General features: G+C 40.1%; 1 protein-coding gene across 1 annotated transcript; it reads right to left on the bottom strand.

Moving 5' to 3' along the window:
- Positions 1–6,021: 6,021 nt before the first annotated feature.
- slc34a2b (solute carrier family 34 member 2b) lies at positions 6,022–17,312 on the bottom strand. Its single transcript, XM_058763418.1, is given in 14 exon segments — positions 6,022–6,841; positions 6,844–7,156; positions 7,241–7,365; positions 9,102–9,218; positions 9,747–9,914; positions 11,260–11,380; positions 12,883–12,978; positions 13,578–13,773; positions 13,993–14,104; positions 14,519–14,662; positions 15,786–15,914; positions 15,996–16,118; positions 16,223–16,274; positions 17,265–17,312. Coding segments are annotated over 13 exon segments (1,917 nt in total). The 5' UTR covers positions 16,272–16,274; positions 17,265–17,312; the 3' UTR covers positions 6,022–6,617.
- Between the last annotated feature and the right edge of the window lie 507 nt (positions 17,313–17,819).

Here is a 17,819-nt window from a genome sequence, read left to right as displayed (position 1 = left end):
TGCTCACTTTAAACACACCATAATAATTAATAATTTATTACATTTATATAGCGTTTTTCTAGACACTCAATAAGTAAAAACTGGCTCAACTCACCCCTGTTCTCTCCTATATAATGAAGTCCCAACCATGGCTCTGGAAGAGCACATTTCCATTGTTGATGCACAATCATGCGTGAATCAAATGAGGTGCCTCCTTCAGAAAAGAATACAGAACTAGGGGACTCTATCTTTTCATCACTAACCTAAGAAAATGCTATGAAGGATCCTCCAGCACAGGGGTTTATTCAAATGAATTTCTGTTGGAATCACACTCAACCTGTGAAGGTTCCACTAAGCTGGTAAACGATCTCAGCTTCAGCGATCTAAATCCAGTTTGCAGACACTTTTTTTTCATAGTGAACATTGATCCACATTTAAAACACCCGGCCAAAGAGTCACACGATAAGTGTGTCATTGCGACGACACACACAGAAGGCACTCGAGCAGTTTTATGGAATCAGCGCTCTGTGTGAAGGGGGCTATGGACTAACAAGGGAAGTATACTGGCCCTGTCCCATATGGTACCCTAAAGGCTATGGCACACCATCCCGACAGTCGGCCATCAGCTAATGTTGGGTCGTCGCTGAGTGTCTATCATCTCAGTTTTAGCTATGTGTACCGCACCACCAGACTAGTCAAAGTTCTTTGATTCAAGACCAATGTGCCATGCAGGTGTCTCTCATAAGTATTCGCTTCGCTAGCTGAGAGGCACACACTCACAATGCCAAACAGTGGTACTGGACAGCTAGTTGACTGTTGATTGTAGTCTTTGCCTTTCATAGAAGAAGAGGAAGAAGATGGCGAGATGAGAGAATGAAGAGTGAATTGATTTTCTACTCAACGCTGCGTAGCTATGACGCAATGGGAACGCCCCTTGGGTTTGCCAATTGTCTCAAACCTCTATAGAATCACTCCAATTCATTGGCTGATGGCACAGGCTTCACCCGACTTCACCATGTCGCCCACTCTAATACTAGCGAGCGCACCATCTGCTCCTCAGATTTCCTTCTCTCAGAAGCAGTCATTTAGCCCTTCGGAAGTGTTTTGGCTAGTTTCTCTTTTGCACTTCAGCGACTGCATTCAGTGGAACCTCGTTTCTCCCCACGGTGAAGTGCTATGGAGTTTCGTCACTGCCAGCCACCATGCTCTCCTTTATTTGGGACAGTCGTGGCCTAATGGTTAGAGAGTGGGACTTGTAACCCAAAGGCTGCAGGTTCGAGTCTCAGGTCCAGCAGGGATTGTAGGTGGGGGGAGGGAATGTCCAGCGCTCTCTCTCTACCCTCAATACCATGACTGAGGTGGGACCCTTGAGCAAGCTCCCCGGGTGTGTGTTCATAGTGTGTGTGTGTGTGTTTGTTCACTTCTCACTGCTGTGTGCACTTGGATGGGTGAAATGCAGAGAAACTACCTGCACAGTAAGTGTGTTTAATGTATAGGTGTAATGTATATAAGCAGCCTTTCTCTACTTGCCTTACTAACACGGCAGCTGCTGACTTCACTAACCTAGTGAAGGTCACTATGCCACTATTCTGGCAATCGAGGACATGCTGGCCACTCACCTCTCGCCAGGCTTATGATGCTGACGTCCTGAAGGAGATGGATGAGGGAGGGGGCCTTACTCCAGAAGTGGTCAAAGAGCTCCATAGACATATGTACCTGAAGCTGCGTGCAGCTAATCACACTGCACGTGTGGTTGGGCGTACAATGGCAGGGTTGCTGGCTGCCAAGCGCCACCTCAGGCTAAATCTCACAGAAATATGTGAGAAGGAGAACATTTTTCTCCTAGATGCCCCATATCACAGTCGGGATTGTTCAACGAGGCGGTTAGCTCAAGTAGTGCTGGGCGGTATACCAGTTCATACCGAATACCGGTGTTTATTTTCTTATGATATGAGTTTTTAAAATACTGCAAAACTAAAAGGGTCATTTGTACTGTCATTTATTCAATGACTTCTGTCATTTAAACAATGTTTGGAATGCGACGCTGTTTGAGAGGGGGGTTTTTTCACTGTTGCACTGTGGCAAGGGAACAGCTGTGTTACTAAGCGTGAAAGTTCTGAAACTGAAGCTGTGGAACTACTAGAATGTGAACTCAGCCACAAATATCCACCATCCCCTGCCATCTGTCTCACACACACAAGTGCGACTTTAGCACTATATTTAGCAAATTTCAGACCCTTTTAGTGTCTTTTTTTCCATAGAATATACATACTGACAAACCTAGAAACTTTTTTGGATAAACCAAAAAGATGTCATCAGCGGGCTACTGCCCCGCAAGCGAGAGGTCTGACTTTCCCAGTGCAGTATCGCCTCTCTCTGTTCTGTGCAGTGAGTGGCAGAAAAGCAGCGCATTCAGTTGACTGTACCGCAGGAGACTCGTCAGTAAATCAGAGCAAAACATGCGCACCTATCGCTTACTGACTGTTTGGATTTATAAATATGAGCATAGTTCGTCTGTTAAAATTATGCACTTTTTTTTGTTTGTTGTCTTTTAGTTTGTTACTCAGACGCAGACAGTGCGCTGCATGAGACAAAAAAGTAATATAGTCAAAACCACCGCATAGCCGCTCTTTAGTGTAGATGCATGTCTGATTTCATCAGACGATATCGCGATTATAAATGAGAGTGACTCCTGGTTAACATGTATTAATGGATCGTGTTTATCTTTAAATGGATCACTATTTAGTGTGGAATATTTCTACAATATTCACTCATCATGACAGTAAAATATGGCATTCTAAGTCAATCCTACTGCAGTATTTCCTCTGGTGTTTGCATATCCTCTGGACTGCACCCGTATTCAGCCTCTATAATGCTTCCTACACACATGGAGGCTTCTGCCAGAAGTGTACGCCTTATATTCTCAGTGCTTCAGTTTTATCGCAATCCCCCATTTTGACGGGGTTCATCTTACTGCGGTAAACAGCGTCTTTGAGGCTTCTGTTCTGCAGAAGGTCTCCTCACTCCTCCTCAAGGGTGCGATAGAGGCGGTCCCTCCTTTGGACGTGAATCGTCGCTTCTTCAGTCACTATTTCCTAATTTCAAAAAAAGGACAGAGATCTGTGACCTATACTAGATCTGCGCTGGCTGAATTTCTCTCTTTACAAGGGGAGATTCAAAATGTTAACTCTGAAAGTTATTCTGGCTCATTACTGTAGAACTGAAGTATTCTTACTTTCATCTATTTAGGTTGTTCAGTGGCATAGGGAGTTCCTTGGGCTTACCTTTGGGGGAAAGACGTACCAGTACAGGGTTCTTCCCCTTCTGTCTGGCTTTGGCTGACATTCACAAAGTGCATGGATGCTGCTCTGGCCCCAATAAGGGTCTAGGGCATCCATGTGCTCAACTACCTGGACGATTGGCTCATCTTGGCCCATTCCAGGGAGTTGGTGAGTTGTCACAGAGACATTCTTTTTCACTACCTTTGATCTTTTGACCTCGGTTAAATTATCACCCCTTCTCAGCAGACCATTTTCTTGGGGGTCCAACTTGATTCTGTTCCGATGAAGGCCCGTTTGGCTCCTGCTCAGATTTCCGTATCAAGACGTGTTTGGCCCCCTTCAAGCTAGGCCATCATGTTTCAGTGTGCACATGTTGCAGACTCCTGTTCTCATGGCAGCAGCCTCTCCTGTGCTGCCCCTGGGGCTGCTTCATATGAGGCCATTTCTGTGGTGGATAAAGTTCAAAGGAGTTTGTCCCTCGTGGCCGGCCCTCCACCTACTAAGAGTGTTGCGTAGTTGCTTTTGCCCCCTCTTGATATGGCAGGTCTCTCTCTTTCTTCAGCAGTGGGTAAAAAAGGGGGCGATGTTTGCCTTCGCCAAATGATTGCAATGCCTCCCTAACTGGTTGGGGCATGGTCTTCGAGGGCAGACCGGCTTGTGGTGTCTGGATGGGAGAGTTCACATATACAGCCTAGAGCTGCGAGCCATCTTCCTGGCCCTTCAACCCTCTACATTGCGAGTAAACCTGGATCTTGTGTTCTGCAGCGAGGACCATGTCGATTTGCAGGCTCTCTTTGTTTGCAAGTCATGCATGAAGTTTGCTCTGGGCATTGTTAAGGTATTCCTATGGCTCAGACCCAGTTATGTCCCCAAAGTTTTTGTCCACATCATTCTAGCTCATTCTACCAGGAGTATTGCCTCCTCTCAAGCTCTTTTTAGAGGAGGTCCCCTGGAGGATATTTGTGCGGCGGCAGGATGGTCCTCTCTTCACAATTTTTTTATCAGGTTTTATAGTTTGATTTTAGATGCGGCTCCTGGTTCCCAGGTTCTTTCTGTTTAAACTAGCCATTCGAGGATAATCTGGTCTGTTTTGCATTGGGCCAGATATAGCAGCACTTAGCTTGGCCTGTGTGGTATACATTTCCATTGCCTCATAGCTACACAGCGTTGAGTGAACCTATGAAAGAGAACATCTTGGATTACTCACGTAACCCATGTTCTCTGAATAGGGAACGAGACACTACGTTTGCTGCTAAGCTCCTTGTGCTGCCAGGACTTCTTCGGCTGGAAATCTGAGGAGCAGATGGCGTGCTTGCTAGTATTAGAGTGGGTGATGTTGGGCGGCGCCCGCGCCATTGACTCCATACGGGCTTCAGATGATTGGTACACCCAAGGGGCGTTCCCATTGCATCATAGCTATGCAGCATCTCATTCCCTACCTGAGACAGTTTCTTCAGTTCAGTGGGCAACGTGTTGGCACACAGGTGATGTGGGATGGCAACAAAATGCCATATTTGGATGGGATAAGTTTTACATAGAGAGGTGGGGTAAAGTAATTATTACCAGAGCTTCTCAGTGATTTTCGTCCCGGCCAAATGTGCCATCTCAATGTCAGTAAAGATTACAGCGACATTTACCTTCTGTAAAAAAAAAAAAAAGTCTTTAAAAAATTACCCCAGGTAATGCTTATCCTGAGCTTTAAATATGTATGGAAATATTCTGTCATTTCCTGGCACAGAACTTCTGTCAACTTTAGGTAAGTTCCTATTACCGACAGAATCCAATCAGAGTTTATTTAACAAGTCGTTTGACAATTTGTGCTACCCTGTCAGATTTTGCTACCTCCCAAAACAGTTGGTAGCATAATTCGACAGCGAAAAATGCTACCTATGAGATTTTGCTTCTAGCATGATGGTGTGAGGCTTCATTAACGTGTACTTCTACCCCAAGCCTAAACCTACCATTACATTATTAAAAAGCAGTGTTGAAAGAATTATCTGATTGGTAGCATTACTTATTAGCACACCGGACCTAACTAATAAGGTAGCTAACTAATATTATAAGGTAATATTATAATGCACAGGAAGAAATGTGGCACACACAAGATGACAGGGAGGTGATGGTGGTGCGTAAATCGAGTTACCCCTCCCACTTCTGGTAGATTTATTGAGATTTCTTATCCTATGCAAATTGGCCAACAATATTACACCACTCCATCTACCTTTGTAATACTAATCCCATCCAAATAGGGCTATAATGGACTTTCGTCAGAGCTAGCTCTTTGTTTTATATTAGTTTGCCTTTTGTAGGTTGATAGAAGCACATATTTGAGAATGTACTAATAACTGGATTTGCTAAAGTTTGTCACATAAATATACAGAATATTTATTATTGAGAGTTCTGCTTTGAGGCACTGAATGGTAAATACACAAGATATTAATGAGCAGAATTGTACTTTCTGTATTTCATCTGTATTTTCTGAGTTTCATCTGTGAAGTAGACTTAGCTTAGTGTCTTTCCTTTATAGTACACAAAGTTTCTGGGTGGTATCTCATTACTTAACTAGACGCTCATGATAACCTTATCAGAACTCACCCACACAAGCTGATAAGTAGATGCAATAAGAAATTAAACAAAAGAAACTAAGACGTCATAAATAAATGAAAAGTTTAGTGGTTCTAAGTAGGTCTTGAAGAAAACATCAGGTTTGAAATGGCACAATGTTTTTCAAAGATACAAATCAGATACAAATGTCCTTACGTCATCTTACATATTTAAAGACAATATCTTACATCTGAGTAAAATTTACAAAATGCAACAGTACAGCCAGACACAAAAGACAGAAAAAAATTAAAATTGTTAACAAATATTTAAAAACCTATACAAATGCATTTCTACATAGTTCCACATAATGTGCAAAATTACTGCCAAGAGTGTGCATTTTTCATTGGCCTGCTTACCACTACATTACCATTTTCAGAAATAAATACTGAACAATTATACAAACACAGACTTTTATGAAAGCCCTGTCTCCACCCACATCACGTACAAAGGACTACAATAACGACATCAGCTAGAGATAGATTTGAACCTCTGCACTGTGATGCCATTTTATTGTGGTTAATGCACCTGATGTATTTTAGACCCCATGAAATTAATTGACAAGTTCAATACTCTTTCCTGTGCTGATGCATTTCCTGCTGAAACAGGAAGTTGGGGCGGGACATACTGATTTCAGAGGGTCTTTAATTGAACTCTATTCTTATGTGAAGATTTAAATGTAATGTAGGGATTAAATATTTTGCAGTCATTAACAGAGCATTACCAGAAAAACACAATGTTATAAATTATAACACATTATAAATGCGTTGCTGTTACTTTGGCCTCATCCTCTATAGTGAGCGCTGGGTTGTCATACATCTCTAAACTCTTAACCTGGGTTTCCATGTCATCCTTCTCTTCATCCTTCTCTTTTTCTTTGCAGCACTTGCAGCAGCAGCAACAACGAGTCCTGCAGAAGGTCATGCTGGTGGTCACAACTTTGTCCCAGGGTTTGAGGGAGTGTAGCGGTTTGGGCAGAAATCCCAGCTGCGGAGTAATGACGGCAGGAAACGCGGGCAGCGTTTCTGCATAATATTTACCACGATCACAAAGACCGCCAAGACCACCACAGGCACTCCGACCCCCACCAAGACCTGCCACCCTGCGATGGAGAGGCCCAGGATTGACAGCGGTAAGAGGAGGAAGATCAGGATGAGATACAGCGCCGCGAACCAGCGGTACTTGGCCGTGCGGTTGCCCAGAGCTTTGGCTAATCGGATGGGGATGCGTGTGAAAGGGATGGGATACCAGAGCAGGATGCCACTGATGTTGAAGAAGAAGTGACAGAGAGAAATCTGGAAGAAAACACAAATAATAGTCATTAATCAACAACCAGAGTGATAAAATCAAATCAAATGAAAATAGGTGCAGAAACAAACCTGTAGAGAGTTGGCCAGCGTCTCTCCAGGACTGGCGAGGGCAGCTAGAATCGCTGTGGTTGTTGTGCCAATGTTAGAGCCCAGTGTGAGTGGATACGCCCTCTCAATGCTAATGACACCAATACCTGAATAGAGAGAAAACAGTAAAAAGGCTTCAATAAAATTGCACAAATTGCTCACTTATGTTGCCAAGCTAACACTGAAATAAGCATAACAATATACAGCATGCAAATATTACATAGGATGGGTTTTTTTAATAAATTTTCCAATAAAACAACAGTGGTACTGGTATCTCATAACAACCCGTACAGCTAGTACATATTAAACATTCAAATGCATAAGAGCAAAGACAGAAGTAAAAGAACATTAGAAACCAAAATTAGAAAGACATAGTCTCTGAGTATCCTCAAGAAAGTTCCAGAGAGAGGATCAAATGCACCAGAACACCTCAAATCATAAGTTAATTTTTCCAGTTGTAAAAGAGTGGTTGCCTGACACGTCCACATTTTGATTGAAGGTATCTGAGCAGTTGACCATAATAATACTATACATTTTGTGGCCAGATATATACAAAAAATCAGTACACATTCTTTGTCACAGTCCAGACACAGATTCACTGTACAATTCAGAAGGTATACCTTTGGGGAAAATACAAAAGTCTTTACAATAATCTTTTGAATGATTTTGTGAATCTCTTTCCAGTACATTTTGATTTTGTCACAATCCCAAAATACATGCATCACTGTGCCGATGTCTACCTTACATTTAAAGCATAACTGAGAACAACTGGGAATAAGATGGGTTTTAATTAGATTGAAGTACTTTAAAAAGTGGTGGGCAAAATGGTTGGAGGGGATGCACAGATGTGTTGGTTGTGATGCCACATCATGAATATTAGTTTGGTTATACAAATGATCTTTTACTGTTTTTATAAATTTTATTTAAATCAGAAATACTGTAATATTGTGAAATATTATTACAATTTAAAATTACTGCTTTTTATTCGAAAACATGTTAAAATGTAATTTATTTCTGTGATTAAACCTGAATTTTCAGCATCATTGCTCCAGTCTTCAGTGACACATGATCCTTCAGAAATAATTCTAATATGCTGATTTGCTGCTCAAGAAACTCTTGTTATTATCAGTGTTAAAAATGGTTGTGCAAATTCATAGGATTCTCTGATGAACAGAAAGTTCAAAAGAAAAGCATTTATATAAAATAATATAAATTCTATAAAAAAATATGGTAACACTTTACAATAAGGTGTCATTTGTTAACATTAGTTAATGTATTAACTAACATGAACAAACAATGATCAATACATTTATTATGCGATTTATTAATCTTTGTTAACATTAGTTAATAAAAATAGAGTTGTTCATTGTTAGTTCATGTTAGTTCACAGTGCATTAACTAATATTAACAAACACAACATTTTTAATAAACTTTAATAATGCGTTAGTAAATGCTAAAATTAACATTAACTAAGATCAATAAATGCTGTAGAAGTATTGTTCATTCTTAGTTCATGTTAACTAATGTTGTTAACTAATGTTAACTAATGAACCTTATTGCAAAGTGTTACCAAGAAATAAATTTAACATGCATGTTTTAATGCATTCTAGAACCATTAAAGATTAAAGAACCTTGCTGACCCCAAACTTTTAAACAGTACCAATTTAAATGCCTGAATCAACTTTTTTTCTGTCCTACATCTCCTGGGATTCTGTAGGACATTCTATGATTGCCTTTTCCAAGAGTGATACATGCAATGCCATAAAATGTCTAGGTAAACCATAATTGACAACATTGTCAACAGTTTGGTAACCAGTCCAATCAACCGGGGTTCTATACTGACCGACTAGTGGAGTGATGGCTGAGGTGAAGACAGAGCTGCTCTGAACAATGAAGGTCATTCCGGCTCCAACAAGGATGGCAAGGTATCCAGTGACCCAGGCGAAGGGGAAGGGGAAATCTGGCAACAGTCAAAGCCTTATTAGAAAGGTCATGATCAGTATGTTTAGTATGTGTATTTATTCCTGGTGTTAAGTGATGGCTGCATTAAAACTCCACACAAAGCTTTGGCTAAAAGGCAAGTAGAGTGGATATATGGGGAGTTATGGGCATGTACCTGAGTGCAGTCTGAAACCAACAGCACCTACACATACACACACACCTGTGGCACTCAGACACACTCGGGCTCATATAATGTCCCTGTTCAGCTCATCAGACAGCAGGACTGGGTCACCTGTGCTGACTATCATATGACAGGATACATGCATAAGTGCTAAGTGCTACGCCTACAGGAACGTGATAAGAGTGAACTCTGGGAAGGGTGGGGAATTTCCACATGTATGTTTTTAGCTGAAGGTCAAATATTTGCTACATGTGTCTTTGTCCTCAACTTTCAACTTAAAAGTTCAGTGTTGACGCACATTGTCATATACCACAAAGAGTGCGTATCAGAGGTTAATGTTAGCAATTAACAGCAGAGCTTAATTACCTGTGTTAAGCACCTTTTTGATGATGACCGCCACCTGACCCTTCAACATGGAGTTCAGCAGCTTGACGATCAGAATCAGGCAGGTGCAGAGGGCCAGCAACGACAGAGCCAACAAAATCAAGCCCACCGCCAGGTCCGGCAGATCAGCGTACACAAACATGTGAGCACCTGAAGAGATCAGGAGGAGTCGTTCAGAGCTTACAGAAATATACAGAAAGTTCATGAACGTGTTGGAAAGTTAGTGTCCAGTTTCCCCGCTGGTGGTGGTCTGGTGAAGGTTGATGGTTTTAGAATAGAGGTTTCCAAGCCTGTTTCTGGAGATCTACTTACCTGCACAGTTCAGTTCCAACACGCCTGTCTAATTATCAAGCGCTTCTGAAGATCTTAATTAGTTGGTCCAGGTGTGTAATATATATTATCTATAATATATTATCTGCAAGTACAGTTTTATATATATATATATATATATATATATATATATATATATAATATTATTATTATTATAATGTTCTTGTAAGATTTGAAGTACACTACAAGTGCACATCCATTTTAATTAAGCACACTTCCATAAGGGAAATTGTGCAAGGTGTGTATCTCAAGATCAAACGGTCAAATCAAACAATGCTAGCTTTTGTTTTGCAAGCATAAGATTATCAATACAGATCATTTACTTTAATCCTCTGCGAACTTTGCCAAAACTTTATCATCATGTAATGTTTGGCTGACACACATTTTGCCTGTGAGTGAATGTTTATCAATAATTGTACCTATATATAATAATCTCTCTGTTTGTTTATGTGAAATCTTTTCAGAGTAAGTGCATGTCCATAAAATAGCTAGATGGACTAGACTGATTACAAAGTACTACTAATTTCAATTTTTTTCCAGTAAGTTAATTTTTGAGACTCCTGCGGCATTATTTGAATAAGCTATTACTTTACATGAGGTCTACTATAACATAAATTGTGATTTTTTTAATGATCTAAATATTATCTTCAAATTCTCAGTCGAGGAGCTGCTGAATGGTGCTTCTTGAAAATCTGAGCACACTCTTTCACAGTTGAAGGACCACAGAATGATTACATGCTCAAATCCACTGAACCAAGTCAAGGCTGGAATTTCAACATGTGATCTAACTACTTGCATTGATTTAAATCACCCGAATTCATACCCAGAGCAAAAGCCCTGCTGCCAAATTGGCAGAGGCTCTTTGTTCATCTGCGCTGGCCTCAAGTGCCTGAGGCTGTCATGAAGAATAGCCCCATTGAAAAGGTAGAGTAGATGGATGGGGTGGGGGGGAAAGGTGAAGCTAAGATCTCCCTCAGCTTTTATAAGAAGCCATTGTACTCTTGGAGGTTAGAGTGAATAGCGATCGATGGCTTAGAGCTGAAATAAGTCAACTATGGAAGGAAGAGGACGGGAAATGGATTGACATTAGGCTTCAGTCTCTGTTGATCCAGGAAGTTCCTGTGCTGGTTGCTACAAGAGCCACAAAGCAAGCAGAGGCACTTACATTTTTCCAAGTTGTTTGTTTCTGTTAGGTTCTTTTGAGTCCAGATCTGGCCGTCCTCCTCCCAGCAGAGGGCGCCAGTCGTGCAGTTTTCAAATCCAGGGACCGTTATATTCACGAGGTTCTGAAACAGACAAACATACATCTTCAGATCTAAACCTTACATAAGGGAGAGAATATGAAGCTTTTTATGCTTAGCTTACCAACATGCTAACAAAACAATCAACCTAGGCTGCATCTGAAAATCTCATACTTCCCTACTATATAGTGGGTGAAAACAGCATGTGACAAAAGAAGTGTGTCCGAATTCACAGTACTTCTAAAAGAGTAGGCAAAAAGTGTAACCTAAAAGAGTAGGCACCTGGATAACCTACTACTACCAGCATTATTATAAAGTGTGGTGTATTCTGGCAGTAACGTGACGCAACTGAAGCTGGTAGGTCACGTGACAATCATTGTGTTTCCATTACCCTTCAAACTGCGCAAATTGAAATTGCGAATTGAAAATACGCCCAATGAAAACACGTCAATTTTGCAAAAACTCCCATATATCGCAAATGCATTTTTCAGCTGCTCTTTTTGCAGTCCAGAAGCAATTACTTATTTTAAAAAAGTAGCCTACCTAGTCAAGAGAGTATGCGATTTCAGACGCAGCCCTAGTTTAGCCTCTGTGTGCTGTGCATGAAGACAAGTTTTTGCGAGATGTATAGCGTTGTTACTAGGTATATGCTAAGTGACTTTTTTACACATTGGCTGTGTTCCAGTCCATTTTTTTAGGCCCTTCACTCGCAAATGTCTCTACGTCTATTTTACTCGGATGTACATCATTGATTACGTTGCATGAGTGCCCACTACTGGCAGCACTCTTGCAGTGGGCTGAATTGGAACGTCCTAAGCCCTTGATCACTTAGAATCCGCTATGGAGTGGGTTTTTTATTTACATTTTTCCCCTTATGAATTTGTTTGCTGCAGCATTCTATATGTATATAGTTATGCTTGGGCTGTTATAAATGTAAAAAAAATTTGTTTATGTATTATAATCGAGGGGTCGAGGGTCTGTCCATATAAACTTCCCTTGTCCACTTCACGAAGTGGAACGCATTTCAAAATGGCAGCGTGGATTCCCCCGAGGGAAAGTGCTTAGGGAAGTTTGCGAGTGCGTGACTAAAAGTGGAGTGGAACGCAGCCATTATTTTTGTGTGCTATTTCTTATGCTTAATAGTGTTACACTGTTACACAAGTTATTGCAATCAATTGGGAGTTGAATCTCTGCGTGCATGATGTTGTATGTCATACCCAGCTGACATACCAACATAGAGTGTTCCAAATAAAATGTTTAATTTCAGTTAAAATGCTACCTTTAAAGGAAGCTATCTATATAGACAGCAAGGCAATGTGCTAGGTTTTAGAACAGAGCAACAGAGCTAATGCCTCGGTTAACAAGGTTTATCGGGAATTTAGATAAAAGACTCACATATTTTATCTGTATTTGTATACCTTATGTTTATCTTCTGAATTCCCATCAGTGTGATAAATCCTATTTCCTCATGTTTTAACAGCCTAATCTACTGACTGACAAGGAATAGTGGGTGTGCTGCACTTATTAACCCACTTTCACATTCTCACCGTGATTTTTTGTGTTTTACACCAGATCTTAATCAGACTTTTGTTTCGGGCAGCAGGGTCTCCAGTGGCAATGTCACGGATCACAGACGTGTCCAGCTGGAAGAACAAAAAAAAAGATTTTAATTAAAAAACATGTGGTAGAGATACAGTAGAGAGCAAAGCAGGTGCATAAAGATCACTAAATTTTTGTAGCTTCAGTGCCTGAACTTTGCACCCAAAAATTAGGAGATCAATTTTGAACTGTTTGGAAGTCGTAATTACAATGTAATGGTTCAAACCATTTTGGTCAAAGCTAGATGGTGACATACCTTTCTACAAGATACAGCACGGTTTTTAACTCTGCTTCTATAAAAGGATGAATAAAGTGTGTTTTTGCCTTCAGTTTCTATTTAATTTATGAAGGTTCTGTAACCTTATTTTGTACAGATAAACACACACAACTATGTCGGAGTTTCCATCTTAACAAGTGTCCTCGTAAACAGAAAAATAAATGGATGTGTTTCAATATATTTATCTGTGGATTATGTCTTAAAGTGACAGCAGCCTAATAATCCTGCTGCTACCAAACATTAATTTATAGGACAATAACAATGATACAGTGGAGCTTATGCGATCGGCTGCCTGATACAGTTGCTTAAAGATGCAGTTGAGTAGTAACACCTACTAGATATAATCAACAGATCCACTGATCTCACCTCAATGATGTTCTTGGTGAGGGGTTCAGTGATGACCTTTAACAGGTCTGGAGCGTCTGCACCCGTCTGGATGTTAAAGGAATCAATTATAAGTTTGGTGAGTCTGTAGAGGTATCCTGAAGCCACCTCCAGAGGCAACAGCACCAGGACAGACAGCCAATTAAAGAAGTCATGGACCGTAGCTCCAGCAAATGCCCTGAGGTACACAGAGTCAATGACAAAACCCATTTCTCAGATGTTCAACCAGAGTTCTTTCATCAGCACAAAAATTCAAAGTTAGTGAAAAAGTGCAAGATCAATTTTTGCAACACTTTTATTTTAAAGTTTTTGTATACAAATGATGCGAATAAGACACAATGTTTCAATGTTTTCCATCACTGTATGGATACAAAACTGATTTCTTAGTTGGGTTTACCTGCGAAACTCGTTGCGGTCTCCCGCCTGCATCACGGCCACAATGGTGTTTGTCACAGAAGTACCGATATTAGCACCCATAATGATTGGCACAGCAGACTTCACCTCCAACACTGAAATATACAATGAAAAATAATATATATTCTTTTAAAAAATGTTTTTAAGTCTCTTCTGCTCTCCAAGGCTGCATTTATTTAGTCAAAAATACAATGAAATTTTAAAATTTTAAGTTGGCTCAACTTTTTTTTTTTTTTACAGTGTAGGCAAATACATTTCAAATAGCAACTAAGACAGAGTCAATCTGAAAGTGGTAGAATCAAAGGTACAATCATTTTTTAGTCACAAATTCAAGGGTCATATCAGGTAGAAGTGCCTTAAGGTAACAATTTTACATCACATTTTACAGTGGATATTGATTTTTTACTTTATTACAATCTGCTACTGTTGTTTTAAGGCAGTGCTTATCATAAAGGGGGAGATATGTGTATGAGCACGAGTCACACACACACACACACAGAGAAACTCACATCCAGACGACACCATGCTGACCACAATGGAGGACGAGGTGCTTGAGCTTTGAACCAGAACAGTGACCAGGACTCCAATCACCAGACCAGCCACAGGGTTCGACAGAACCGCATTGTCCTGGAAGATATCGCCAGCTGCCTTCCCTGAGCAGAAAACCATGTTATTTGTGTCCACAGCACATCTATTTCTGTTCAGAGACAACCAGCCTCTATTACAGATTAACCATGTTAAACCGACGTGTGCTATGATAAGACGCCGTTTGTTTGAAGTACATGAACACTGCTAACCTACAAAAGATCAGCCACTTATCAACAGTTTTTCTGTTCGACCTACATTTTCTACAGCGTAAAATAGTTTCTACCAGCATAGAAAATTAGTGCTGAAAAAAGGCAGCAAACGTTGGATTACATAACAGTTTTCATTGAACATAGTTTTTGAAACCCCTGGAATCACAAAATTATTCATGGTTAATTTAATACATCAATGTATTAATATATACTCCTGGTTTGTTAATAATACTAATAATACTACTACTACTACTAATAATAATAATAAGCTTTTCACTTTTTTATAGAATTTTTTTTACAACACGAGACAGTGTGATACTGATAAAGTGAGACAGTATATTAAGTTATGAGTTTATTACATAGCAATAACAATGATTAAATGGTAGTCTAGTGCAGTGCACACTGCAGGCAGAGAGTTCAGATGTATTTCACAATCAAATGGCAAAACAAAATAGAGACAATAAGTGTATGTAGGCCTATACTGCAAACAAATACTACTAATAAAATAATATTATTATGAACTATATTGCAGTACAGGCTTCAGCCTACCTTGGGGGTGGGGAGAGAGGAGAGGGGGAGGGAAGGGTGTCCCACTTTACCAGTATTGTCTAAAAAAATCTTGGGTTTGGTCAGAAGAGGGCCTCATGTCCTTTCATAGTTTTGAATTTTTGCTTTTGATCAAGGTCAAATATATCTAAAGCTTCCCATTAAGGTTTACTATTAGGTTATACAAAACTTTGGATTCTTATTAAAAGTGCATAAATAAGTACACTTCCAAAAGTCACCCACTTTACCAAAAGACCCATTCACTTTATAGGATAATACAGTGCACTGTCTGAGTATAGTAGTTTAGCACAATTCTACTGTTCTTAAACAAACAAACAACACACACACACACACACACACACACACACACACACACAGAGAATACTTTTAACTTAAAAAAGTTGTAAAATTCAAAGAAAATTAAATAAAGTACCTCCTACAAGCTGGAAAGCAGAGCTCAGGATGTCCAGAGAGCAGACGAACACGTAGAGCAAACCCAGCAGGAGAATGAACTTCAGGATGGACTTGAGGACGCGCAGAACTTTCCCCTTCGTGTCGAGATCTGCAGAGCAATCACAGACAAAGCGTCAGGCGCGCGGAGCTCAGCTCGCGTCCCGCGGCTCATCCGCGCTGCGCTCCTCACCTGACCACTTCAGCCCGGTGTCCCGGAGCTCCGGCAGTTCCCAGGGGTCCAGCTCCTCCTCCGGATCTGACTCTTCTGATCGCGGCTCTGGATCCGACGCATCTTTGCGCGCGAGCTCTGCGTCTGTGGGAGAAAAGACACTCGTCTGGAGACAGAAAGGAGGCAGGAACACAGGGGAGGAAGGAAGTGCGCCTCTGTGTGGACGTGGATTTATACGGGGCACATACCGAGTTCCGGCGGCGGCGAGGCGGGATGAGTCTCAGGCAGCGGAGCCATTGCCTTCAGTTACAAGAAACACACAAATAACATGTTACGATGCAGCCATTTCACAAGAAACATTTTCTTTTGAAGTGTATTCACTTTTGCACAACATAAATGCTTTGCATTCTGTGTCTTTGAGCGTCGCATAAATTGGTCAAATCTGGCTAAAGGTTTGGCAAAACAAATCAGAAGAGTAAAACAAAACTACAAGCTAAGCCAAACATCTTTTTTCTTTCATTGAAAGCATGCAGTGTTTAAAAACAATGAACACCAGGGTAAAAAAGTAAACAAAAATACAAATAAAAAGGTTGTTTCTAATTTAAAATGATGTTTATAATGTCGTTGCCAAATCATCAAATGATACGGATTAAAAACAATGAACAATTTAAAGTAAACAAATGTGAAGTAAAGTAAAAATACAAGTAAACGTGTATAAAAAAAGTTAAATTCTTTCTTTTTCTTAGAAAGCATTGTTTAAAAACAATGAACAGTTTAAAGTAAAAAGTAAAGTAAAAAAGCAAACAAAAAAGTACAAAGTAAAAAGTTATTTCTCATTTAAAAAGCAGTGATTGAAATCAATAAAGTTTAAAAACTTTCTCTCGTTCTTTCTTTCTTTCTTTCTTTCTGATTGTTGGCTCACCTGTTTGTGTTGAACCCACGTGTTAATATCTCACAAATGCTCACAGATTGTTTTTGTGTTTACTTATAGAAACACTAAGAAATTATCAATCTATCAGCAGACCATTTATACGTCAATATTCAGCAATTTCCGCCACACAATTAAGCAATAGTTTGATGAGACATAAACCTGTGCACTCCCTGACACTCATCAGCAGTGATCACATCCTTACTAAGTTACACCCAGACCACTAAACACAGAAACACTACACTGACTAAGAAAAGCAGCTCAAGAGCACAAATCCAAAGCAAAAGCATTCGTTTGTTTTTAAAATACCATGCATGGTTTCCCAAGCACTGAGCAGCATTATTTTGACGGGATTGTCCTACCTGTGCTGTGCGCTGAGTGTGTGTGTGTGTGTGTGTCTGCTATTAGTCCAGTGGACGTACCTGTGGAGGAGGCGCAGGTGTATATATATACCTGCAGTAGGACGGTCCTGCGCGTGTCACTGATCTAAAGTCCAGAGCGGGTGGTGCACTTCACTTCACTTGCAGCCTCAAATGTAGGCCAAATATCAGCTCAAAAAGAGTCATATGTCCTCTAAATATCACACAAAGTGACCTGATCCTGAAGTTGACTTTACTTAAAAAAATTGAGGAAACCCGTTGCCTTAAAATTTTTAAGTAAATGATAATTAAAAAAATAAGTTAAGTGAATTGTCAAGTTTTAATAATTAAAAAATTATTATTTACTTAAAAATATTAAGGCAACGGGTTTCCTCAATTTTTTTTAAGTAAAGTCAACTTATAACTTTTGCATGCAGACCTTTTTGCACACTGATTAATTGGAGGGGGGATAGCATATAATATAATTCTATTCTATTCTATTCTAGCAGAATATGAAGTTCTCATATCATGAAGTTTTCATCTGTCACTTTCTGAGTC

Source organism: Onychostoma macrolepis, chromosome 23 (assembly GCF_012432095.1).
Source record: "Onychostoma macrolepis isolate SWU-2019 chromosome 23, ASM1243209v1, whole genome shotgun sequence".
NCBI lineage: Eukaryota > Metazoa > Chordata > Actinopteri > Cypriniformes > Cyprinidae > Onychostoma > Onychostoma macrolepis.
This window is presented reverse-complemented; position numbering and strand designations above follow the sequence as displayed.